A 25,576-nucleotide genomic window follows, 5' to 3' on the forward strand; every position below is an offset into this window, starting at 1 on the left:
AGCACAAGAAATGACATCACAGGATCATTTCGTTTAACATTTCTCTTATCCAGGGCGGTGTACAAGGAGGGAGCAGGTAGGTGTCTCAATTAAGGACTCTTCAACTAGACACATGGACACAAACCGATTGCTTTAGGGATTCAAACCTGTGACCTTTCAGTTACAGACTGCTCTCTCTAACCGTTATTCCACCCTGCCAGCCAAGAAGATCTGCTTTTTTGTGTGGTAATCAAAGCAGTTCCAAGTTTAAAGGATAAGTTTTAAGTCTTTTGGAACTATACATAATTTGTCTCTTCCATATAAGTCTTGGACCCACAGACAATATTGTCTCCGGAGTCAGCTGCTAACAATGAGTCCAAATGGGGTTTGAGATTTTACTCATACCCAAAGATGAAGACACTGCCTGTGTCAAGTGTTTTGCACCTAATAAATAATTATTCCATGTGCTGCAGAATCCCTGGGTCAAGTTTACTTTCTTCACCCTATTTCTACATAACTTGAAGTCCTTCTGTTGAGCACCGGTCCCTGTGGTGAATACTATAAGGATGAGACGTGTGAGCTTTTTTATGATAATAAAACAGAATTGATTACTTTTGGTTCAAAACCAAACAGAGAATACATTATGGCAACAGAGAAGTGAAATTTGCCCTTGTGACACCTAAAATATCATAAAAATAACAGAAACTCTGTGTGAATGGTCTTCATGTTTAGTAGTTTACCTTGAAGGTGAGGACGAGATGACTGAACTGGAACAAGGTCTCCAGGTTCAGTTGGATGCTGACTTGATGAACTCCTACAGAGAAGAAAGAAAGAGACAGACAGACAGACAGACAGACAGACAGATATACAGACAGATATACAGACAGACAGACAGACAGACAGACAGATAGACAGACAGACAGACAGACAGACAGACAGACAGATATACAGACAGACAGACAGACAGACAGATAGATACTTTATTAATAACCCCATGGGGGTAGTGGGGGTGAACATAATAAACTCTATGATCAGATCTTCATAATCTCTTCAACCTACCGTTCTGAGACTGCCACCACCTCATTTTGTGCTCGGGGTCAAAGGTCGTGATGACGTTGTCGATGCGGTGGCTGTCTGGGTTGTTGTAGCGGTTGTACGGCAGCCTGGAGTCACATGTGAAGCACTTCTGCTCCTCCTGATAGACGAAGAAGAGCATAGACATCATGCCGACCTCCTCAATTATCCAGTTTCAGTGTGTTTAGCATTGTCGTAATTAGTCACAACCCCAAAATTATGTAATCAACGAGTGACTAGGCGAGAACAAAGCCAAAATCTTGTAGTCATAAGGAATATAAATCATACACATGTAGACTGCATAAGGAACTTCCATGTAAAGACAAATCCAATTTAAATACCCTGACCATACAGTATAGGATGCATCTGTTGAGATTCTGTATGAAGTCTGGGACTGTAACAACTCAGTCTGACTATACAAAAAAAAAACATTTCACATAATAGAATTGGTAAAAATGTGGATGATTCTCATTCCAGATGTATGTTGGACACTGGAAATCCATTTTCTTCCCATGCACGGTTGACAACATACATCTGCAAGTACAATATATCAGAAATATATTTTGAACACTTTATAAACGTCGTCTCCATCTAGAAACACATTTTGGCAACTTTTTGTACATTTTAAAACATCTCTGAAGATAGAAAATCATTACTGATCAGTCTCACCCATTACATGATGAATTCCAATTAGGCGTTTTAGAATGACAAAGGCCAGTAAAAGTGTTTTTAAAAGGTCATGTCCCTAGTGTAGTAAAGATTTTAAACCAAAATCAACGTATATCTCCTCCCTCCGCAATCTTTATCATTAAATTAGAAATTAAGTTTCAAGGGCCAGAGACTTGGGATTTACTTAAACTTCCTTCTAATTTTGTTGAGGTGGGACGTACCTGCACCGTATTCTGCAACAGTCAACTATTTTTATTGTCTGTGTTGTTTACAAGGTCTGTACTTACTGTCTTATCTTGTTACTTGTGCTGAAGCCAAAGACAAATTTAGAGTTTTCGTATTCGTATATCTTGAAATATACATGTGAAATGTAACTGAAACACTCAAATTAATAATAGGGGAAGGTGCATGAAAAAGTGACAAGCCCACATACCAGGCTGAAGAATGAACCTGCCAGTTTGGAGGAGGGGTGGGGCGGGAGAGAGAGGAAGAGAGAGAATAGGAGAGAGAGAGAGAGAGAAGAGGAGAGAGAGAAGGGAATGCAGAAGTAATGACGAGAGCTGGAAAACATAAATGAGTCCCCGGAGCGGTGTAAGGGAAAGCCGGGTAATGACCTATAAACTTGGCGGATCAAGACTTGTCTCCAGTATGAAGCATCTTCAGGGCGAGCCAGCGAGACGTCAGTCAAACCTGCGGGCTTCATGTATTCATATTCACCTCATCACAGCTGCACTCTCACTGTATGTGTTTACACCGGGATATCTGGAAGTTTTATAACCCCGGAGGCAGTGATACAGTGTTAAATAAAAAGGTGGATAAGCTATGACTTCTGGTTGGTGATCATTTTAATATGTTAATAGTTTACTCTTTTAATGAATGCTCTTCATAAGCTGCATTTCTTTTTTCGACTTTTTATTTCATTTATCTATTTATATTGAATTTTATCTCATGTATACAAAGTCTGTCTATCTATCTATCTATCTATCTATCTATCTATCTAGCTATCTGTCTGTCAGTCTATCTAGTTCTCTATCTATCACTATATAGCAAACAACCACCAATATAAACAAGAATCAATTATATTTTCAGAAAAGTATTAATTTATGCTGTTTTTCTCTTCTGAGACTCTATCCTCATATAACTTACATCAGTTTGATACTACTTACTATAATGTAAACTATGAATTTACCTCATAAAGATCCATGGCAGCCTGGAAAGGTGGATAAACTGAGTCTAAGTGTGTTTACACTCCACTATATCACTATCATCTTCAGTTAAAGTCACAGGTAAGACTGTATAAAGTAACTAGTTACAACTATTCTTCTTACTGTTTTTGTGCAAAGTCGATTAACTTGAGTATTTCTTCAACTATTTATTCCTATTTTTCCTTGACTAAGTTTCATTTTTATAGTAGGCCTAGTGAAGACAAAAGGCCATGGCATTTATAGTAAACCAGTATGGATTTTACTTCTCATAACTGAGTGAAAATGTTTTTAAAAGGTAATGTGTCCATAGTGCAGTAAAGATTTTAAACCAAAAGCAACATACAGTATATACCCCCTCCCTGCCCAATCTTTATCATAAAATTAGAAATTTAGTTTCAAGGACCAGGGACTTGGGATTTGCTTAATCCTCCTTGTAATTTTGTTCAGGGGGAACAGCCAAGGCCACACCTGCACCGTATTCTGTACCTGTTTACAAAGTCTGTACTGATTGTCTTGTCTTGTTACTTTTGGTGAAGCCAAACACGAATTTCCACATCATGGACAATAACGTTTTTGTATTCATATTCATATTTGTATTTGTATATTTTGAAATATCTGTGAAACGTACTAGAAACACTCAACTAAATAATGTTCATGAAAAAGTGACAAGCCCACATACCAGGCAGGAACCATCGCCAAACCACGAGCTGATAAAGACAATTAAAAGGTGGAACGTGTGCAAAACCACCGATAGATATCAGGTACTTCTTGTACAATTTGTACAAAACACCTTGTGGAAGTGTCGAGGCCACACGGCTCATTTGTGGTCCAGCAAGAGACAAGTCAGGCTTGGGGAAGTCTGGGTTAGAGACGTGGGCTTGTGACCAGGACAGTAAAAGACTGGTTGTACTGGGGCAGCTCCCAGTATGAATATGTGGAACTATACACTACCAGTCAAAAGTTTGGACACACCTGGTTGAATGTTCTTTGTTTTTCATTCTCTTAAAGCTATTTTGATCTAAAGGCTTCTGCTTAAATGCTTGAAATTAGTTTCTTAGACAAATATAAATAGTGAAGTTGATCCCATGTATGAATTTCTTTCCAAAGCCTTTGACTTTCCATCAAGGCAAAGGGCGGCTGCTTTAAAGAATCTGAAATATAGTTTTGATTTGTTTAACACTTTTTTGGTCACTGCATAATTCCATTTGTGTTATTTCATAGTTTTGATGTCTTTACTATTATTCTAAAATCTGAAGAACAGTAAAAATAAAGAAAAATGCATGCGTCCAAATTGGTAGTGATTGGTAGTGTATGAATAACTAAAACCTCAAAAACTAAAAGGTAAAAAAGAATCCAGTACAATTATGTTCTAACCCCAGAGTTCCCCCCGTTTTAAAGTTGACCTCTGACCTCCAGGTATCCGATGATGCAGTAGTTCTGGGGTCCGTCCAGGCCGCAGGTGGAGGAGGCTGACAGCTGAGCGGCCCGGCCCACCATGAGGTCACCGAGCTGGGGGTTACAGGAGCTCCCCTCGCACTCCTCCTGGAGCCGAGCGCCGGGCACCAGGACTGCACACACAGCAGAGAGTAGCATCAGGTTCATGCAGAGGTGAGACCGAGTCAACTCTGCTCGAGTCCCAAGTCAGTCTCAAGTCTAGAGGCACAAGTCTCAAGTCAAGTCTCAAGTCTAAATGTAGAACAGCAAGTCAAGTCAGAACAAATCAAGAGTCCAGTATCAATTTAATATCTTAAAGAAAACTAAATATCTAGGACTTTTCAATGCAATATGGTTTTAATAGGATAAAAACTTGGTAAGAGCATCATGAGTTTGATTTCTATAATCAGTTTCAACTTCAATAAATTCAATCATTCCATACAAATTCAGAAAACAGAATTTAAATTCAGTCGTCTGCTGGAACAAATCTCATCACTTTCAATCTAAGTCATTTACACAAACACAAGATCTCAAGTCAAGACTTTAGAAACCTTTTCAAGTCATCAAAGTACAAGTCAGAGTCAAGTCCCAAGTCACCAGAACCCAAGTCAAGTCAAGTCTCAAGTCTTCTCTTCATGCATCAAGTCTCAAGCAATTCAAACTGTGACTCGAGTCCAAGTCGTGTGACTCGAGTCCCCCTCCTCTGGGTTCATGTATGTTGAGAGTCGTCATCGTTTGGAATATAAAGAAATTAATAATGTAACCATGAAGGTATGCTGCTCTGGCATTATGAGTGACAGTATTTGCTGTGTTAGTTCCTGACTTGTTTCTACATCAGTGCCAGTCTGAGTTGTTGGGACACGAGTTGTTATGTTTCTGCATCGACGCTAGAATGTACTGTGTTGGGACTTGAGTGTTTCATATGCAGAGGCAGGAAGGAACAAAGGAAAAATATTTTGTTACTGTACTTCAGTAAGATTTTCAAGTATCTGTACTTTACTTGAGTTTCCCTCTTTCATTTAAGACTTTTTACTTTAACTCACTACATTTCAAAAGAAAAATCTATACTTTCCCCTCACTACATTTTGAAAACAGACTTGTTTATACTCTCAGGAAATCATCAACTGTTTTTTTTTCCCTGCATCAGACTAGCTTCCATCCCGGAAGCAGCTGATCAAGAGCCAGATGTGATTGGCTGCTTGTTCAGCAAAGCGACAACAAAAAGGAGGGAAAGGGAAAGAGAGAGAAGCAACAAGAGAGAGAGAGAAGCAACAAGAGAGAGAGAGAAGCAACGAGAGAGAGAATTAACGTTAGTGAATTCAGCTGCAGATTTTTTCTCATCTGGGATTCAGAGGAACGCTCAACAGAAAACCAGTTTAGAACATTAGAAATGACTTTTTTAGACGACTGATTTTACTTCTATACTTTAAGTGAATTTAAGACCATGTACTTTTATACTTTGGCTTGAGTAAAGGATTTGAAATAGTACTTGCACTTTTACTTGAGAAAGGAATTTGTGTACTTCTACCACCTCTGTTGATTTGTCTCTCAGTGCCACCAAGACAAATTCCTTTACATTTATTTTATTTTGCGATTACAGTGAGTTTTATTCAGATGGAGGAGGAAACTGCTCTTCCTGTCTGTTGTGGAGGAGCTGAGACTCTCTGGCACATGAGGAGTTCCTTCACCAAAACTGTACTTTGTGACGTTTTAAAACACTATACTTGTCAGCCTTAGATGACACATGCCTTAATCATGTATACATTATAGGTCGGCACTAAAAGCATCGCTGCTTTTGATTGCAATCAGACACTGTAATCATCCCATTTTTTACCTAGACTACTGATCTTTTCTTTAAGATGTGCTGCAGACTTTGATGACACTTTTAATTCTTTTGAAGAAAGCCTTCAGTTCATGTCATAACTAATGTTGACAACCAATGAGAATCAATGTACAGATATTGAGAAAAAGCTGTGAAGAGGCAGGACATTCATCCCCTGTGCCAGAATTTCCACACATCAGATACGAATTCTGCAACACATTATCTTTTATGATACAAACTCTGCACAAGACACTTCGCATGAAAAGAAAACGAAAGGATACAGAAAGAGTTCTGATTAAAGATTGGAGGAAAGTATGCAAATATAACATACACTCTGAAAAAGAGCAAGTGCCAGCAAGTGGAAATATTCTCCATCGGTGCTCAGCAAGTGATCACACGCCTGCAGAGAAGACTATTCATCGACTAGGATGGCAAAGAGCGTTAGCCTCCTGCCAAAAAACTCAACTATCTAATCCTGCCCTTGTCGGAACAAATAGCTGGGGAGGATCTGTTTTTTTCTTTGCAGACTCTGTACTATTTGCCTGTCACCGTCCAAGCTGTGCCAACAGGAGGTGGAGGAGCTGAACTCACCCAAAAGCAGGAAGAGAGAGAGCATCTTCTGTCGGCTGGCAGACCTGTTGACAGCAGAGGCAGCGTGGGGAGGAAAGGAGGGAGAGGGACAAACAGATGAGAGGAAGATAAAAAGCACAAATAAAAAACATGTGAGAGAACATCAAAGCAATATAATTATAACACATTCTTTAGGCTTCACAAAATATTGAAAGGTAATCACTGTATGAGTAGAATAGTGATGATCAGCGACATTAAAGGTTATGCCATGTCTCCCTATAATGATGTTCAAAAATCATTTAATTTCACAGACAGGAGGTAGTGATATTTATTTATGGTCAGATATTAAAGTCTAAAGTCTACATGTAGAACAGCAAATCAAGTCAGAACAAATCAAGAGTCCAGTATCAATTTAATCTCTTAAAGAAAACTAAATATCTAGGACTTTTCAATGCAATATGGTTTTAATAGGATAAAAACTTGGTAAGAGCATCATGAGTTTGATTTCTATAATCAGTTTCAACTTCAATAAATTCAATCATTCCATACAAATTCAGAAAACAGAATTTAAATTCAGTCGTCTGCTGGAACAAATCTCATCACTTTCAATCTGAGTCATTTACACAAACACAAGATCTCAAGTCAAGACTTTAGAAACCTTTTCAAGTCATCAAAGTACAAGTCAGAGTCAAGTCCCAAGTCACCAGAACCCAAGTCAAGTCAAGTCTCAAGTCTTCTCTTCATGCATCAAGTCAAGTCTCAAGCAGTTAAAACTGTGACTCGAGTCCAAGTCATGTGACTTGAGTCCCCACCTCTAGTAAATATTATATAATGTGATCAAAGACTGCAATTTGTATAATAAAACCTGAGCAAACCACAGTATTTGCTTGTATATGGTTTTGAATATTCCCACTGGATTTTCAGGATGCTTGCTCTAATCTCTCTCTTATTATATTCACTTTTCTAGCACCTCTCTTACATGATAATTCTGTTTTTACTGGAATATTATCAAGGCACACTGGCACTGATCCTTACACTCCTTACTCTTGTTGCTAGTAACAGCGGAGACTGAGGAACTGAAGCTTATTCTAATGTTGCACCAAATTATTAACTGGTAAGACCAAATTGCTAAAATGTAAAAAAAACGTTAGTGCTTTCTTAAAGTGTAACATCAACTTTGTAACGTATGAGTCAAATAAGATGCGCTCTTACTTGGTGTTGCACAACCTGTCACATATTGTGTTTCCCTGCTTTGTCCTCATTGTGAGACTTAAATGCAGGTTACACTGGCAAAATAATAAACCCAGGGGAGGGAGCTGGAATGTACTGGCTGCTATATGGCTCTCCAGCGTAAAGCCTGAAGGGATTGATGAACTTCAGGGGGAATGCTTGGGCCCCACCAGTAATAGTATGGGGATTTACACTGTGTGGGGAGCTGCAGCCTGAACCTGAACACTCCCACACAAACCTCAAGTAGAAAATGGACTGAATGAACCGGCTCTTATGTGAATAAAAAACTGAATTGTTTCATTCCAAAGTGAGACATCCACTATTTGAAGAGAGCAATGTATATAGTATTTTCATGTAATGTCTCTCAGTTATTAGTTAATGATAGGCTGATTCTGGTGCTAATGCAAAGCTGTGAGCAACACTTTTAATGTAATAATACAGCAGCAGGGTTTGCGTGAGAAAAACAAACATCTCATCGTGTCTTTCTCTTCATTCATTCTAGTGGCTGTAATCAAATTAATTCATCCTCAACTTCCATAACCCAGTTAAGCTGCACTCAGTGATCGGTTTCTTCATGCTGATTTTCTCACTGTAGGTAACCTGTGTTTGTTCCTAATTTATTTACATAAACCAGAGCGCTGCACAAGCCATGCACATCAAGCCAAAGGGGTAAACAGTCTGGTTTCTGCTACAGTTCCACTCCAAAAACAGCTGAAAACCACCATCTAATGCAATAAAGGCGTTAAAGAAAATGTGAAAAAAACATTCTGCTCCTGTAAAATGACCGATTTGTAAATTCTGTGTTATTTCCTGACTTTCCCTGTCTGGAATTCACCTCTAAACAATTTACAGATATTTCAGAAATCCCTAATTCCCTAAGCAGAACATCCATCAGCACCACACTTAATCTCATTAACATTAGTGTGATGGCCTGATTTTATGTCATGGGACAAATTGTCTCCACAAGGACATTAAACTTTATCTCTGTTGACCGCTGACCTGAACCAGGGTTCATATCCTGCTTCACCCCCTGCCTGGTTCCCCGAACACACACACACACACACACACACACTAGTTAGGCACTTAGTTGTTGTCATTATTATAGGGGAGACCAGGGCATGTTGTCACACTTTTTACTCATTGGTGTATTTCTCAGCAGAGCCTTACTAGTGAGGTACAATATTTATTTTTCTAGCTAGATCAAGGTCTTCTCAAAAAAATGGCATTTTTACATTTTGAATAATTTACTCTACCACTTGACAACTTAGCCCAAAATGAATGTAAATCTATTTCTAACCAAAAACAAAAAAACTTTTTGGATAGTTATGACAACATGCCCCGAAATCAATGTGACAACATGCCCCGCCCATTTATTATCAGGTTATAGCTGAGCCTTGCTTTTATGTCACAATCTCTAATTATTTTGATTCCTTTACAAGAAAAAAATGAGAAAACACTAAGATTTTCATTATTTACTTTTAGAAGAATTGTTCTTCTGTTAGAGTGTTTTGACTTAGACTGTTGTATTCAACATAAAGTCTTATTAAGAAAGTAAACATTTGTGTAATTGGACTTTTGGCTCTGGAATATTTCGTTTCAGAAATAAAGCCACTGAGACAGCTTACCCATGTGACAACTTGCCCCGCTCTCCCCTACTTACACTTGCTTACGGCCTTAACTTGCTGACAGGAGTCTTAGCATCAGTTGTATAAGAACCTCACCTGGATTTCACCAACCTGTTTGCAGCAGGAAGGTCCTTGTTGTGTCTCCTCTGTGTCTGCAGCACAGAGCGGGCGGTGCGTCTCTTATCTCCCCTCGACACTTCACATGAACAAAACAGCTCTCAGATCTCTCTGACTGTAAATGAACCTGCTGCTTGGTAATAACACCTTCACAAACATTTAGCCAGGCTGGAGAGCAGGTACATTTACTCCAGGGCTGTACTTAAGTGCATATCTGAGGCATTGGTACTTCAGAATGTATATTTTAGAGACATTTTCCTTCCTTCATTACTTCACTCCCTTTCAAAGCATCACTCCTTTGCATCTGAAATCCTCCTTTTCACTCTGTGTTGACCAGAAACGGCTGCACACAAAACATGCCGTAAATTCATGAATATGCTGTGATTTCAAAACTTTACATAAGAGGAAGTTGCTTCCTCTTACTACATTTAACATGGCTTTTAAGAGGTTATAATTCCAAAGCAGTGAAATATCATATGTAATATAGGATGAGTACTTTTAATACTTTTAATACTGTAATATCAGAGGTGGAAAGTAACTACATTTACTTAGAGTTTTGAGGTTCTGGCACTTTACTTGAGTATTTCCATTCTGTGAGACTTTCTACTTTTCCTCCACTACATTTCAGAGGGAAATCTTGTTCTTTTTCCTCCACTACATTTATCTGCCGGCTGGAGTTACTAGTTACTTTGCAGAATAAGGTTTTACACGCAAAACATACGATAAGCTCATAAAATATGTTGCATTGTTAGAGTTTAAACTCCCCAACAGTATATGGAGCAGACCGACAACATTAAAATACTTCTGACAGGTTAATTGCTTCAATAATTTAACTCTCTGAAAGACTGAGGACTTTTACTTTTCATACTTCAGTACATTTTACTGCTAATACTTCTGTACTTTTACTGAAGTAAACTTTTGAATGCAGAACTTTTACTTTTAATTAAGTATTTTTCCATTATGGTATTGCTACTTTTACTTAAGGATTTGAGTACTTTTTCCACCACTGTTTAATTTATTTAATAGCAAACTTCAACTACTAGAGTACTGAATGGCAAACTCACTTTTACCACAGTGCATTTCTGTCAGGTGATTTCAGCATTTACTCACAAGTAGAAGGTGTATTTAATTCTACCGCTGTAAAGCCAAATAATCCAGACTGATTAACTTACTGTAATACTTAACTGTGACTAATTTCCCTCTCAAGCAAACAGGAGGCTAACTTTTCTCCATATGAAGAGTTTGGTCCAAAGTGACACATCCACCATTTAGAAAAATAAGTGACAGTTCTTAGAAAATCATTGATAGCAAAAAATGAAAATAAATTATCAAACTTTTTAAATGAGAATCAGTTGCATAGTGTTTTTTTTAAAGATAGTAGGTAACTTTCAGGACACTTTCCCCCCCCTGGATCCTCTATGTTTAAGGATTATTGAATGAACTTCAGGTAATTTTTTTTTTTTTATCAGAATGGATAAACAGCATTTTGGAAATCATCTCTATAAATGCTCAACTCTACTCAATTCACAAACTATTTTTCCTCAACCTCTACTAGTCTAAGTACAGTAAGTTCATACTTGGGTCTATTTCTCATTTATTTAACTTATTACAACATCATTTATTTTAAAGCGAGTGTGAATGAGTGCCTACCTGCCCCTGCTGCAGCAAGATAATGACTCAGAACGCCTCAGCATGTAACAGCAAACCTGAGCTCCATTCAGAGAGCAGGCCAAATGTAGCCTCTGGCTGTGTGTGTGTGTGTGTGTGTGTGTGTACTATACGAGAGAGAGAGGAAGAGAGAGAGAGCAGAGAAAGGGATTATATTTCATTAAAAGTTGACACATCCACACATCCCTTTCTTTGCCATTCAGACCTACAAGAGGAGCAGAGAGGAGATTTACCCTCACAAAGAAATGCAGAATACAGTACATACATGTTACTGAGGTATGATCTGAGGAACAGCCGCCATATAAGAGAAATTCACCATCAATACATGAAGAGTTGTGTTGCAAACAGTGGTGGAAGAAGTACTCAAATCCTTTACTGAAGTAAAAGTAGCAATACCTTAATGGGAAAATACTTCATTAAAAGTAAAAGTTCTGCATTCAAAAGTTACTAGAGGTATTAGCAGTAAAATGAACTGAAGTATGAAAAGTAAAAGTCCTCCGTCTTTCAGAGTGTTAAATTATAAAAGCATTAACCTGTAAGAAGTATTTTAATGTTGTCGGTCTAACTGCTCCATATACTGTTGGGGAGATTAAACTCTAACAATGCAACATATTTTATGAGCTTATCGTATGTTTTGCATGTAAAACCTTATTCTGCAAAGTAACTAGTAACTCCAGCCGGCAGATAAATGTAGTGGAGGAAAAAGTACAAGATTTCCCTCTGAGATGTAGTGGAGGAAAAGTAGAAAGTCTCACAGGATGGAAATACTCAAGTAAAGTGCCAGACCCTCAATAGAGGCTGTTAAAGCTGTTGTGCAGTTTAGAGGAATACAGTTCATATTATCTGACATCCGTTGTTCTTCCCAAGACATTTCTGTCAGAAGAGCGACACCAAAATAATCTCAATATACGGTTTATATCTCGATAATTATTAATAAAATGAAAATCTTAAAAGCAGTACTGTAATATATTCCAATTACTTAAAAACTAATTTATCATATCAACCACAAGACATTTCTCTTTTTAAAATACCTTTTAATGTAAGACTGTATAGAGTATGTAAAATATGTTTGTGAAATATTAGATTTTTTTCTTAAAAAACAAAATGATAAAATGCCGGTTTAGCTTATAGAACCTGTAAAGATAGTCTTAAACAACACAAATAAAAATCCAAATAGCATCTAAAATAAATAAAGTCAAACGAGTCTCAAATAAAGTGCTGCTGGTCTGAATCCACTTGAACTCAGTCAGCAGTATGAATATAATAATTTATTAGAGCGCTCCCCCTTTTGGGGAAAATAAAACATCAATCTACTGTTTTTAATCACAATATATAGCAATACCAGTTATTGTCCCATCATTCACCCCCACTGTCCTGTCCAACTGTCCCACCCCAGCAGATCCTGTCCAGATAACAACCCCCTGTTGTGTTTTGTGGCGTTTTCATTTCTCAATTCAACACTTGGAATTGGCTGTTGTATTTCATCAGTTGTACTTAAAATATTTTCCAGTGCTGGCAGGTTCACACACATCCGGCTCACACTGACAACCAAGAACTACAACCACAAAAAAACTTGACACGTGTTCAGTTTCTTTTCTTAATGTTTCTTTATTTTATACTGCAAAGTATATGAACATGTAAAAACAAACAAAACTAATTTATACTGACAGTATTACATATTTCTGTGTTTCCTGCTGTCCTGCCTGCTGTGTGTCCGTGACAGAGCAGTGGGCCCAACAGTTCTGAACTCTCTTAGCAGGAGGCTGAGGGTTCGGCGTCCCCAGACTTGTTATCCTCAAATTTTTTGGAGGTGTCCATCAGAGCTGGCTTTCAAACTGCCCTTATTATTTAGTTTCAGTCTTTCAATAGGCCTCTACTTAATATGGTATTTGTGGAATTGAGCAGGCCAAAGCCTTGACTGGCAGTTTTATTGCATGGATGGAGGAGAGCACACACATACTGTAAATCTATTGCCCATGTCCTTTATTTTTAAATGTTTATATTAGGCAATCCACAAGCTCACCTGGGGCTGAAAACGGGCCAGAGTTGGTGCTGCTATCTACATGTAGACTGATATGTATAGACTGATAAGTGTAGTCTGCTGTCTGTATGACTGATATGTATGGTGCAGTGTTGTTGGTGGATGGGACCGGATCATGGGGCCCCCTGCGGCCCCTGCAGCAGGCGGACTGCAGCTTCCTGGTTGTGCCTCCTGGCCTCCTGCAGAGGAGAGCTCCCCCACCTGGTGGAACCACAGAACTACATCAGACACTCTGAGCAAAACCAACATCTGTGTAAATACCTGTGGACAGAGTGTCATATAATAATAAGAAGAAGAGGAGGGAATTGTCCCTGTTAATTAAATAAATAAAAAATAAAATAGTGAGCTGAAATCCACAAATAAGATCCCAGTGTCGAAGCCAAAGGTGTCCAGCTGTAAAAAATAAACAATAACATTGGGATCCTCATTCCCATCATTTCAAGGCCTCCTTGATTGATGTCAGGCTAGACTGATAAAACTAGAGCCGATTGGTCCTCACCTGTCCCTGAGGGCGGGGTTTGCTCCGGTGTTCTCCAACAGGAAGCGGATGACCTCGGCGTGACCCTCGGCGGCCGCCACATGCAGAGCCGACCTGCCGTCGTAGTCGACAGCGTTCACATCCACCCCAGACAGGAAGTACCTGCAAACAACCAGAGAAGAAGAGAAATGACAGGAAGCATTCACCTGTCTGTCAGCTCAGCCTGGCAGCATCGCCACCTGCTGTACTCTGTAGAACCTGGCACCAAAGATCAGCCAATAGCAGATGGCAATTTCAGTAATATGCTTGCATTGTAATATGCAGTAATATGCTTTAATATGCTTGCATGCATACTTTTGCTCAGCCCAACATGAAGGTAATGTATAGAAAGGATGGATTAAAAAGGGAAAGGGTTGGGATTCAGGGGGGCCCATGCTTGCCTTATCGGGCCCCCAAATTACTAAGTCCGCTCCTGGGTATTTTCAGGAAAGCCTCGAGAAACTAATCTTGAAGAATGACTTCAATATTCACATCGAGCTACGACAGGCTTTGGGAAAGCCCCCAGGTCAGTGCAGAGGAGTTCTGGTACCTTCTGAGTGACTGAACGTCTCCTTTAAAAGCTGCCAGCAGGATGTTCATGATCTGGTAGCCCTGCAGAGGAGAGGAGGCCTGGTGAATGAGAGTTATACTGATCTTGTGGAGACTGAGAGAGGCTGGTCTGGGATCAGAATAAAGCAGCAGAAGCAGAGCAAACCTCAGATTCAGCCTTCCACTGCCGGTAGGCCAGAACCTGCCTGAACGGAGTCCTGATGTCAAAACTGTGCAGCTGAAATGTCGATATCAGCTCCTGCAAATACAAACATCCTGACCGTTAGAAAGGACTGGAAATCATCAACATCCTACATCACCTACATCTATAACATGTCTTCATTTCTAGATCAGATGCTGTAGGATGAAGGCGTCACCTGGCAGAAGTGGACGGCCCTCCAGGGGTTTCCAGAGGCGTCTAACTCAGGACAGAAAGCCATCAGTCCCAGAACACCAGGCACCACGGCCAGCAGGGAGCCATGGCTGCTGGACACCGCTGGTATGGATGTCTACAACACACACACACACACACACACACACACACACACACACACACGATTTGGGAAATCATTACATGATCCTGCCACAAGGGTGCGCTCTCTCCCAAATAAAGGAACATTGATGAGTCTCACAGAGTGGAAATGCAGAATTGATTTACATTATTTACATTTATATGTATACTGTAGTGATTTAACTGTGTGTGTTTAGTTGTCTGTGTGGACCTTGTAGTGGAAGGTAGTGGAGTAATCTTTCATCCCCGCCACCTGCATCATGGACAGCATACTCCGCGTTGCCGCCGGCGACAGCACCTGGTCACCTGACAGCGGGCAGAGGCCCCCGTTGGCTAACGATGCGGCCATGGCGGCTCCTGATTCGCAGGTGACTTCTGTTGAGGCGCACTGTCAGACAGCAGAGACACAATACAGACGCATTAGAGACACGGGTGAGACGGCTGAAGAGTCTGCATGCTGGGGATAAATAACCTTCAAAAGCAGAGCAGTGGAGTTGTACCTGCAGCATCAGATCCAAAGCAGCGTTGATGTCGGCCTTCTCTGGAAAACACTGAAACACAGGATATGGGTTAGAGCCGGCAGGAGGTGGAGCGGGCCGGTCGGTCCCGATGGAGCGGAGACGATCTTTACCTTCTTCTCCTGCAGGTAGAAGGACAAGGCGTGGAGCCGGACGCTGGCCTTCCTGCTGCTCTGGTAGCTGACGGTCACACACACAACAACACATGAGGAAGTGGCGCTTTCTTTCCTCCGTATGACTTCACAAAAGAGATGCGCCCTCCATAAGTATTTTTCTTAAAAGTACAATATTTTTCAGGTGACTTGCTTGTACTTTGCTGCAGTATTTACATTTAGAGAACTTTATTCTTTTACTCTACCACATTACTTACCACTGCTGTTTAGACGAATGAACCAGCCAACCAATCAGAGTGAGTATAACTAAACCTTCAGAGATCAGTGCTTTGAAATACCAGGACAGCAACTGTGTACTTTTACTTTTACCCAAGTACTATTGTATCAGAGTATTGCTACTTTTACCTGAGTACTACTGTATCAGAGTATTGCTACTTTTACCTGAGTACTACTGTATCAGAGTATTACTACTTTTACCAGAGTGTATGAGAGTATTAAACCAGAGTATTTCTCAAAAGTACCAGAGTTTCTCAAAGTCAGAGTATTTATCCAAGTATTGCTACAGTTCCTTAAGCAGTATGAGTACCTGGTGCAGTTTAAGTTGGCGTGCTCCTTGTTGCAGAGCCTCCGGACGACGTTCAGCACCTACACACGAGTAAACAGAGTCAGTCTGTTTCTGGAGGGACTTTTGTAGTTTTTACCTGCCGTCTGCTTCACTTACTGAGTCGTACTTCTCCTCTTCCTCTGCACACAGCCTCCCCGCCAGCTGGAGACACACGGAACAGAGCATCAGAGGAAGTGACATCACCGTCAACAGGAAATGGATGGATGCATGGGTGGATGAGTGTGAGTTACCTGTAGTAAAGACGTAGTAACGATGGCTCCGGTCTCCGTTAGCGGACTGTGAGGAATTCCTGTAGGGAGAAAAGTCAGCTGTTACCTCCCTCTGCAGTACAGGGTCAGGGGTCAGAGGGTCAGGGGTTAACTATTAGCCACTACTAATGCTAGCTATTAGCTATGTAACATTAGCTATTGTGCAGATCAAATATGTTAACAAGACAGTGATGGTTAGCTGACCAGATACTATGGTTAGCTAGCTAACAAGCTGACATTATCTAAACATTAAATCAATCAGATGGATCAGTGATGAAATGATCAGTTCAGTCAAAAACAGCACAGAAATTAACTGTACAACTGTACTGAATAAACTGTTCAGTTTTGTTGAGATTAAGTTTTATGAACTGTTCTCAGCCGTTTCTCTCGAACCTGGGAAACCTCCAATATGGCCGCCACAGGGTGCATTATGTCACCTCTACAGTCTTAAACCAGAATGATGTCGGTTGATAGTGAGGTTGTGAACCTGTTTTGGTGAGGGTGAAGGGAGAGTTGTATCTGGAGAACTCCTCCACTCCAACGTATCTGTGGACGAAGTCGGAGCCCAGCAGGTCCACCGCCACGCCGTAGACCAGCGGCCATGACACCTCGCCCAGAACCAGAGACCCCGCCCAGTCACCCAGAGACAGCCTGAGGGACAGACAGACAGGTAGGTAGACAGGAAGATAGATGAACAGAGAGATGATGGCAGAGCAGCTGGCTTTACTTTTAATTCATTTTGACAGACGTACCTCTGTCCATCCACAGTGCAGATTGAGACGCCCCACTTAGCGTTGTCCATGCCTTCCTTTTCCTTCTCCTGATTGGACAAAAAGGTAGAAACGTGAGTTAGGTTTCGTTCATCATCTCTGAACAGCTTTCATTTCCATGTCAGCACCAAAGATAAAGCCCACAGTATTTCAATCGCTTGAATAAAACACTAATCAAAAACATTGATTCAACAGTATCCAGACATTTCAAAGGTTGTGTTTTTTACCTTTTCCATCTCCACCCTGCTTCACATTCATACAGGTCCATACATTCACACTGGGAGCTGCCCAGTGCAACCACTGTCTTCTACTGTCGGACACTGAGCAGTTGGGGGTTTGGTGCCTTGCTCATGGGCACTAGCTTAACAGTGGTTAAGGGTAAGAGAGTGTGTTACCCACTCAATCCACCCAGTTTTTCTCTTTTGGTCCAGGATTTTGACCAAAAAACATTTGGTCACAAGTCCACCTGTTGCTGTATTCATGTTACGACTACATTATGTTTGGAAACTGACCCTAGAATCTTAAGAGGATTATGGGGCAGGGTGGGGGGAAGTTGTGGCTGACCTCTGACCTCCAGGTGTCAGAGCAGAACTCACCTGGACAGACGACAGCTGGCGACACTTCGAAAACAACTTCTGAGTCTCTTCAGTGAAGGTAGAAAAATCTGGAATGACAAATCGTCCCTGCAGAGCTTTCAGGATGAGGGAGACGAATCCTGTGACGCACCTAGAGCGGGAAAAACACACAACAGCATCAGAACCAGAACCACAGCATCAGAACCAGAACCACAACATCAGAACCTGAACTAGAACCACAGCATTAGAACCAGAACCACAACATCAGAACCTGAACTATATACACTCACCGAGCACTTTATTAGGAACACCTGTACACCTGCTTATTCATGCAATTATCCATTCAGCCAATCATGTGGCGGCAGTGCAATGCATAAGATCATGCAGATACAGGTCAGCAGCTTCAGTTCATGTTCACACCAAACATCAGAATGGGGAAAAAATGTGATCTCAGTGACTTTGACCGTGGCGTGGCTGTTGGTGCCAGGCGGGCTGGTTTGAGTATTTCTGAAACTGCTGATCTTCTGGGATTTTCACGCACAACAGTCTCTAGAGTTTACACAGAATGGTGCGAAAAACAGAAAACATCCAGTGAGCGGCGGTTCTGCGGACGGAAACGCCTTGTTGATGAGAGAGGTCAGAGGAGAATGGTCAGACTGGTTGGAGCTGACAGAAAGGCAGCAGTAACTCAGATAACCTCTTTACAGCTGTGGAGAGCAGAACAGCGTCTCAGAATGCAACACAGCGAACCTTGAGGCGGATGTCACTTTGGTAGCCGGTTGACATTGAGCTGAAAGCTGATACCTACCCAGTATTAGTAAGGTGTTCCTAATAAAGTGCTCGGTGAGTGTATATATATCACGCCTTGGCTACTGCAACTCCTTACTGGCAGGGCTCCCGGCATGTACGCTCAAACTCCATTCGATCCACATTCGAGTCCCTCTCAATCTTTAAGAAAAGGCTAAAGACCCAGCTCTTTAGCGAACACCTTCTCACCTGATGGACTGAAAATTCTTTCTCTGCCTCTATGCACCTATGTCCTGTCGGACTACAACTTAGCTTTATGGCACTTACTCTCGTTGTTCTTCTCTAGATCCTTGCTTGTGATGTATTAAAATCTCATGTGCACGTCGCTTTGGATAAAAGCGTCTGCCAAATGGGAAATTGTAATTGTAATTGTAACTGGAACCACAGCATTAGAACCAGAACCGGAACCACAAATGCAACCACTACCTCAACCAGAATCCCTACCACAATAGCAACCACAACCAGAACCACGATCAGAAAAACAACCACTACAACAACCAGTACCAAAACGAGAACCACAACAACACTGATAACCACAATTAAAATCAGAACCAGAACTACAACTGCATCCACAACCAGAGAGGAATCCTGTGATACACCTACAGTAGAAAAACACACCATAACATCAGCTTTAGTGGGAGATAGAGCAGTGTGTCATCAGCATAGCAATGAAAGGGGATAACAAATTTCTGAATGATTTGAAAACAGTAGCTCCAGCAAAAAATCATTGTACAAGGCACTCTGAGAACTGCTGTTTCTGACTGGATCATAAAATATATTCTCTCATTCCTCATATGGATTGTATGATCAGAGACATGAACCGGGTTCTGACCTGTGGAAGGAGGATCTGTCCACTGTTCCCTCAGCATCCTGCAGTTTCCTCAGGTGGAAGAAACACTCTCTGAGCCGGGGGTCTGATCTGTGCAGACCGGAGCTCCAGACAGCCTGACAGGGAAAACAAGCGCACCCATAACCCTCAACTCACCCAGCAGTCCTGAACACAAACTCAAAAACACCAAAAACACCAAAAACACATATATATGTTAAGTGATAATCTGCATGATTCTTGTTTTTCTTTATTTTATTATACTTATTGCTTTGCGGTAAAGAGATTCATTATAGGCCTTCTTATATTTTTTCCAAACAGCTGTTGTTGCTTCCATAAACATAAAACGCAGCACTTCCTCTACGTCTGATGATTTTTCCTGGGAAAGAGGGAAACCCCTCATAGATGTTGAGGACAGCAAATGTAAAAGCTGTCATGAACTGGATATAGGTTGAATCGCTGTTGTGCTATACCAGTCAGCAATAGAGAGTAGCAAAATGGTACATTTATTTATATGAAAAAGTTGCAGATTATTACTTTAAAAATAGATCAGTAATGACCACATATAGCAGGAATGTAATGTTAAATCAAAAAGGTGGGTAAACTGTGTCCTCCAGTTGGTGTTCATCATGAGGCAAACAACCACCAATAGAAACAAAAATCCATAATTTCAGAAAATCATTAATTAGTGCTAGTGTTTGACACTAGTTATATATCGAAATTCAATATATCGCAATACACAAATGTGACAATACGTATCGTGGAGCATAAAAATGAATTGCAATATTTGCTCCATTTTATTCTGCTGTAGTAAATTATATTAGTTGCACTTTGTAATGACATTTTTAAATTGTTGTTTACATTCTAACAGTCAATGGCATCGCTAGAAAGATTTGTGTGTCAGAAATAAACATAATTCTGCACAGTCAGACTTTGTTGTCACTGCACTTTTTATTTATTATGTCATATCATGGTTGTATCGAATCGTGAACCTCATGTCACATATCGAATCGTATCGTGACATAAGGAGATCATCCCATCCCTACTGCTTATGATGATGTATTCTATGAATCTATGTTATAAAGATATGTCAGCCTCAGAATGTGGGTGAAGGGAGTTCAGGTGGGTTTGCCCTCCACTACGTCCCTGCATGTGAGAGAAAGTACCTCAAAGAACTGGTTGATGTTGATTCTTCCGTCTGAGGCGAAGCTGTCGAACAGAACGTCCGCCGCCCTGAAACAACACGGTCACAGCTGTCAGATGGCAGGTTTGGCTGACAGCTTCCTAACCGGGACAGAGAGTGAGTTACAGACTTACGCCCTGCGCTTGGACGGGCCCTGCTGGGGGGGGAACCAGGGCTGGGCGGGGGGGAAGCCTCTGTCCTCCGGTTGGACCACCGCCGTCTGGGGAAGAGGAGGCTTCAGACAGCCGTTACTGACCGACAGAGGGACCGCTGCACAGACAGGCACAGCTTATTAGTATGATTTTATTTATTATGTTGTAATAATAATAATAACTTCATTTTTATAGCACCATTCAAACAGAATGCAACTCAAAGCTTTACATAAAATAGAAGGATTAAAACAATTGCAAAAACAAAAGCAAGATTTTCAAGCAAAATCAAAAATACAAGCAAAAGCAAGACAGAAATGAAAACAGTAATATGTCTCGTAAAATGACATTAAAAAAGAAAGAAAGGAAGATAAAAAATAGGTAAGGATTATAATAAAAAGGTAAGTAAGGATAATAGTGATGTCAGTTGTGTTGTAATATGTCTTGTGGACACCAGGAAGACTAGCGGTGACTGAGGCACCAGCTAAAGGGAATCAAAAAAAAGTAAACATGTCGTCCCCCGTGAATGATGCAGGCGTCCCATCGGCCAATCAGTTACAAGATGTATCATCAATCCAAGCTTCATCAAAACTGGAGTGTTATATACTGGAGGGTATAGCAGTTATGGCCTTTCAGAGTTTGAAATTTTGTCCTTTAATTATAGCGCCCCCTTCAGGCCCATTAGTGTAATTTGTAAGGATAGCCGGAGTTGTGTAGCACGTTTTGCTTTTGTGGCAATTTGACCTACCGTGTAGCAGTTATGGCCTTTCAGAGTTTGAAATTTTGAACATTTTTGAAATCTTTAGTTAAAACACCTCAATCAGGCCAATCTAGTCTAATTTTTTTAAACACCAGAACAGAGAGCCACAATGCATCCAAAAGACAGAGCAGGACTACAGAGTGGAGGACAATAAAGGCAGGACAGACAGAAAGAACTGGTTTCAACAGAACAGATCCGAACTGATCTTTTCAGCCACCGGACCTCCTGGACCAGAACCTACAGCTGTACCTGCTGATCCAGGACTGACGAGGCTGATGGGTTTCTGGACCGGACTCTGGACCAGACTCTGGATAGGACTCTGGACCAGACTCTTGACCGGACTTTGGACCGGACTTTGGACCGGGTTCTGGACTTGAGTCTGGACCGGACTCTGGACCAGACTCTGGACAGGACTCTGGACCGGACTTTGGACTGGGTTCTGAGTCTGGACCAGACTCTGGACTGGACTCTGAACTGGACTCTGGACCGGGTTTTGGACCAGGTGCTGGACTGGGTGCTGGATCAGGTTCCTGGGCAGGGGGCGGGGCGGTGTATCCTTGGAAACAAACATCATGACAGACAGAGGAAGAAGTCAGAGAGAGAGGGAGAGAGAGAGAGAGATAGAGAGATCACATTCCACAAATTGACCTTAAAGTTGCAATGAAATGAAAAATGACTGTCACCTTGTTAGCTAATTTTCCAAGCCATAATATACACCTATCTAACAATAAACACCAAAAAATGTACAAAAGTTTCTATTTTCCTGTATTTTTACATCGAAATCCCATTACATTTACTTTCTGGATAACAGGATAGTTTTAGTGGTGACTTCATTATGCACCAGGAGCCATAAATAAAAATAAATAAAAATAAAACCATCACAGAGTTTTGAACAATCCTGCCTGGAATTATACTGTTGAAGCTTTCTGTTCAGACTAAAGACAACAAGACTGTCTGACCCTCTGCCTGTTTGTCAGGAGGAGGAGGAGGAGGAGGAGGAGGAGGAGGAGAAGGTGGAGGAGGTGGAGGAGGAGGAGGTGGAGGAGGTGGAGGAGGAGGAGGTGGAGGAGGAGAAGGTGGAGGAGGAGGAGGAGGAGGTGGAGGAGGTGGAGGAGGAGGAGGAGGAGGAGGTGGAGGAGGAGAAGGTGGAGGAGGAGGAGGAGGAGGTGGAGGAGGTGGAGGAGGAGGAGGAGGAGGTGGTATGAAGGCAGGTTTCCCTCCAACTCTTTGATCTACAGATCAGACAGTTTGACTGAGGAACACACTGATGTGAGCGTGTGTGTGTGTGTGTGTGTGTGTGTGTGTGTGTGTGTGTGTGTGTGTGTGTGTGTGTGAGACAGGTTAAGGCAGGTCTACCTGGTTCTCAGCGTTCCTCTGCTGGCTCCTGTCTGTCATCCGTCCATCTTCTGCCAGAGAGAAGAGCAGAGAAACTCCTTCAGCTGTCAGTTGTTTCTGTTGTTACTAAAACAAACTGTTCATCACTCAGAGGCTTCAGTTTCTGAGCTGTTGACAAATCACAAGTCCTGTTTTTCTGTTCTGTTAAGGCCACACCCACTTAATCTAAACCCTCACTGATTGGCCAGAGTAGTTTCACGCTGGGTGTACTCGTTTACGGTGACGTACCAGCCGGGAGGAGTTAAAGCAGCCCTCCAAGTGGCAGGCTGCTGACCGGAATCCAGCCAACAACCAAAAACGGGAAAGCCACAATCTGACCAGTAAAACCAGTCCAGCACCTTCTCTGGTGTTCATACCAGTTAAGAACACATGAAGATTTAGCTGAATATGAGCATCAGTCCAGACGGTGGTTTGCCCTTTGCAGTCGTTTCCTGTAGTCTGTGAAGTTCAAAGGTCATTGTTCTCACTTGGACAAACCAACCAAGGAGGAAACACTGCAGAGTTCAGATAAACCGATCAGAACAGACTGATGTGAACGCAGCCTAAATAAGTGCTATAGGCTTCGTAACAGTGTGAATGTGTTAAACTGTAAAATGAATGGGAAAAACTGAAAAATAAAGGTTAAAAAATAGATTTAGGGGTGGAGCCACAGCCCGCCCCTCCAGCCAATCAGCAGCTCTGTGGTGATGAGTGACGTCTGGACAGAGCAGAAACTCTTAGTTTAGCTCCCAGCAAGCTCCGCCCGCAAGAAAATACCTAACACACCACTAATCACAGGGTGGTTCACATCTCACACCCACACCCACACACACACACACACACACACACACACACACACACACACATACAGACCTTTCATATCTGGGTCTTTATTGGGCTCCAGCAGTTTGTTGCCGTCCAGACCGCCGTAGCGTTTCCTCCATTTCCGTCTCAGAGAAGGAGTCCTCTGGAAACTACACAGTTAAAAACAGCATTGCTCTACTTAGATGTTCATTTAAAAATTAAAAACCTTCTAGCAAGGTAAGTAGCTATAAAAATGATTAAAGCAAAAAAAAAATCATCAGGACTTTGTGTGCACAATTATTCCAGCTTTAACCATTGAGAAATCAACCACCTTACAACAACATCATACAAATAACCAATCCATTAGGCACAGTACTACTACTACCACTAATACTACTACTACTACTACTACTACTACCATACTATTACCACTACAACTACAGCTACTGCTACCACTACTAGGCTACTGTTACAATAATAATACTAGTACACTTTAGTTAAGGACCATTTGGTTTTTGTGCTGTGACATTATTAAGGGCTTCAAGTCCTGATGAAAACACCACAAAACATTAGAATAAATCAAAGAACCAAACAAAACAGAGAAAGAAGAAACAAAGAAATAACATGCATAGAGTGGACAAAATATTAGGAACAGCTGCTGTCTCCATGAATCAGACTGATCAGGTGAAGCTGATCCTTTATTGATTAACTAGTGAAATGAGCTGCTGTAGTGATTGGTTTAGATGAAAACCTGTAGACCCCCCCTGTCTCCTGTCATAATGTTTGGTGTCCCGATCCAAACCTTTCTCACAGCAGCCAGCATTAACCTGAGCTGGAACCAGTACAGTTCTGGTCAGGAGGTCAAACAGAAGGCCTACTGACCCAGGGCCAGCCTCTCTAGGACAGCACTGTCTTTACCATCTTTACTCTCTTTCCTGTCTTTACTGTCTTGATTGTATTTTCCATCTTTCCTGTCTTTTCTGTCTTTTCCATCCCTCCTGTCTTTCCTGTCTGTGTCGGTCTCGTCTGGTGAAGCTCTGCCACGTCTCAGCCTGTCCCTCACCAACAGCAGGAATGTAAAACTGGAATGCTTCCAGCTTTACGGTGGCTTCATTACATAAAAAAGCCTGAGCATTGTTTAGGAATGGACTTCCCAACAGGCAACAGAAGGCAACAAGCAGACAGAATAAACCAGGCAGAGTCATTCTGGTGAAACAGGTAGTTTTGGTAAATCCTCTTCCTTACCACAGGTACGAGCTGTCCTCTGCCTCCTGGCTCTGGCTGTTCTCCATGGAGGATTTAACCTGCGTTAGTCCAGCTATTCTGTGAAAAGGCCTTCATGTAAGACTGTTAGAGGCAGTTAGTGCAGCGACTGGCTGCCTCAGTGAGCATGTCTGCAGGCTATAAACTTTCCTTAATGAAAGGATGGTTAGGAAGGGAGGGGAAACCAGCCAGCGCCTGCAGACACTCCCAACTTCACCGCTGAGCTCCACACTTACCACACACTGCTAAACAAAGAAAATGCTAACTAACTACAAAATGATGTCAGCAGAAAGACAATACAAAATGGGAAACAGAAATTATAGAAACCACAGAAACTTTAGAAGTTATGCAACAGCTAAACAGGACAAAGAAAAGGATCTAAGACTTTAATTGACTGAGAATGAAAAAATATTGCTGCTACTACATTAGAGTATCAGTAATGTTTATATGAAAACTTTTGTGAAAAAATTAAACATTTGAGGATTGCTTCAGTTTTTAAATTCTGCACAAACAATGAGCACATTGGACCTTCCAGTACTGTCTTACTGTT

At 41.3% G+C, this 25,576-nt stretch overlaps 2 protein-coding genes across 2 annotated transcripts in view; both read right to left on the reverse strand.

The window, feature by feature from the left end:
- Positions 1 to 9,795, reverse strand: part of lamb4 (laminin, beta 4) — a 33,854-nt gene extending 24,059 nt beyond the window's left edge. Inside the window, exons 1-5 of the mRNA XM_078283064.1 lie at positions 9,705 to 9,795; positions 6,775 to 6,809; positions 4,338 to 4,495; positions 1,039 to 1,174; positions 720 to 793 (exon numbers count right to left, since the gene is read on the reverse strand). Coding sequence (XP_078139190.1) covers positions 720 to 793; positions 1,039 to 1,174; positions 4,338 to 4,495; positions 6,775 to 6,799 — 393 coding nt within the window. The 5' untranslated portion in view covers positions 6,800 to 6,809; positions 9,705 to 9,795. The remainder of the gene's footprint in view (positions 1 to 719; positions 794 to 1,038; positions 1,175 to 4,337; positions 4,496 to 6,774; positions 6,810 to 9,704) is intronic.
- Positions 9,796 to 13,006: 3,211 nt separating this feature from the next.
- Positions 13,007 to 25,130, reverse strand: glsl (glutaminase like). The gene is made up of 21 exons (XM_078283234.1): positions 25,009 to 25,130; positions 23,833 to 23,933; positions 22,942 to 22,991; positions 21,835 to 22,141; positions 20,811 to 20,946; positions 20,660 to 20,726; positions 19,500 to 19,612; positions 17,882 to 18,011; positions 17,268 to 17,335; positions 17,003 to 17,166; positions 16,498 to 16,556; positions 16,364 to 16,408; positions 16,229 to 16,287; positions 15,643 to 15,709; positions 15,512 to 15,562; positions 15,223 to 15,399; positions 14,878 to 15,009; positions 14,667 to 14,759; positions 14,502 to 14,563; positions 13,934 to 14,074; positions 13,007 to 13,635 (listed from the first exon to the last, which is right to left on the reverse strand). The coding sequence occupies exons 1-21, from the start codon at positions 25,053 to 25,055 to the stop codon at positions 13,548 to 13,550; spliced, it is 2,157 nt and encodes a 718-aa protein (XP_078139360.1). The 5' UTR covers positions 25,056 to 25,130; the 3' UTR covers positions 13,007 to 13,547.
- Positions 25,131 to 25,576: the final 446 nt, after the last annotated feature.

This window comes from Centroberyx gerrardi, chromosome 4 (assembly GCF_048128805.1).
Source record: "Centroberyx gerrardi isolate f3 chromosome 4, fCenGer3.hap1.cur.20231027, whole genome shotgun sequence".
Taxonomy (NCBI): domain Eukaryota; kingdom Metazoa; phylum Chordata; class Actinopteri; order Beryciformes; family Berycidae; genus Centroberyx; species Centroberyx gerrardi.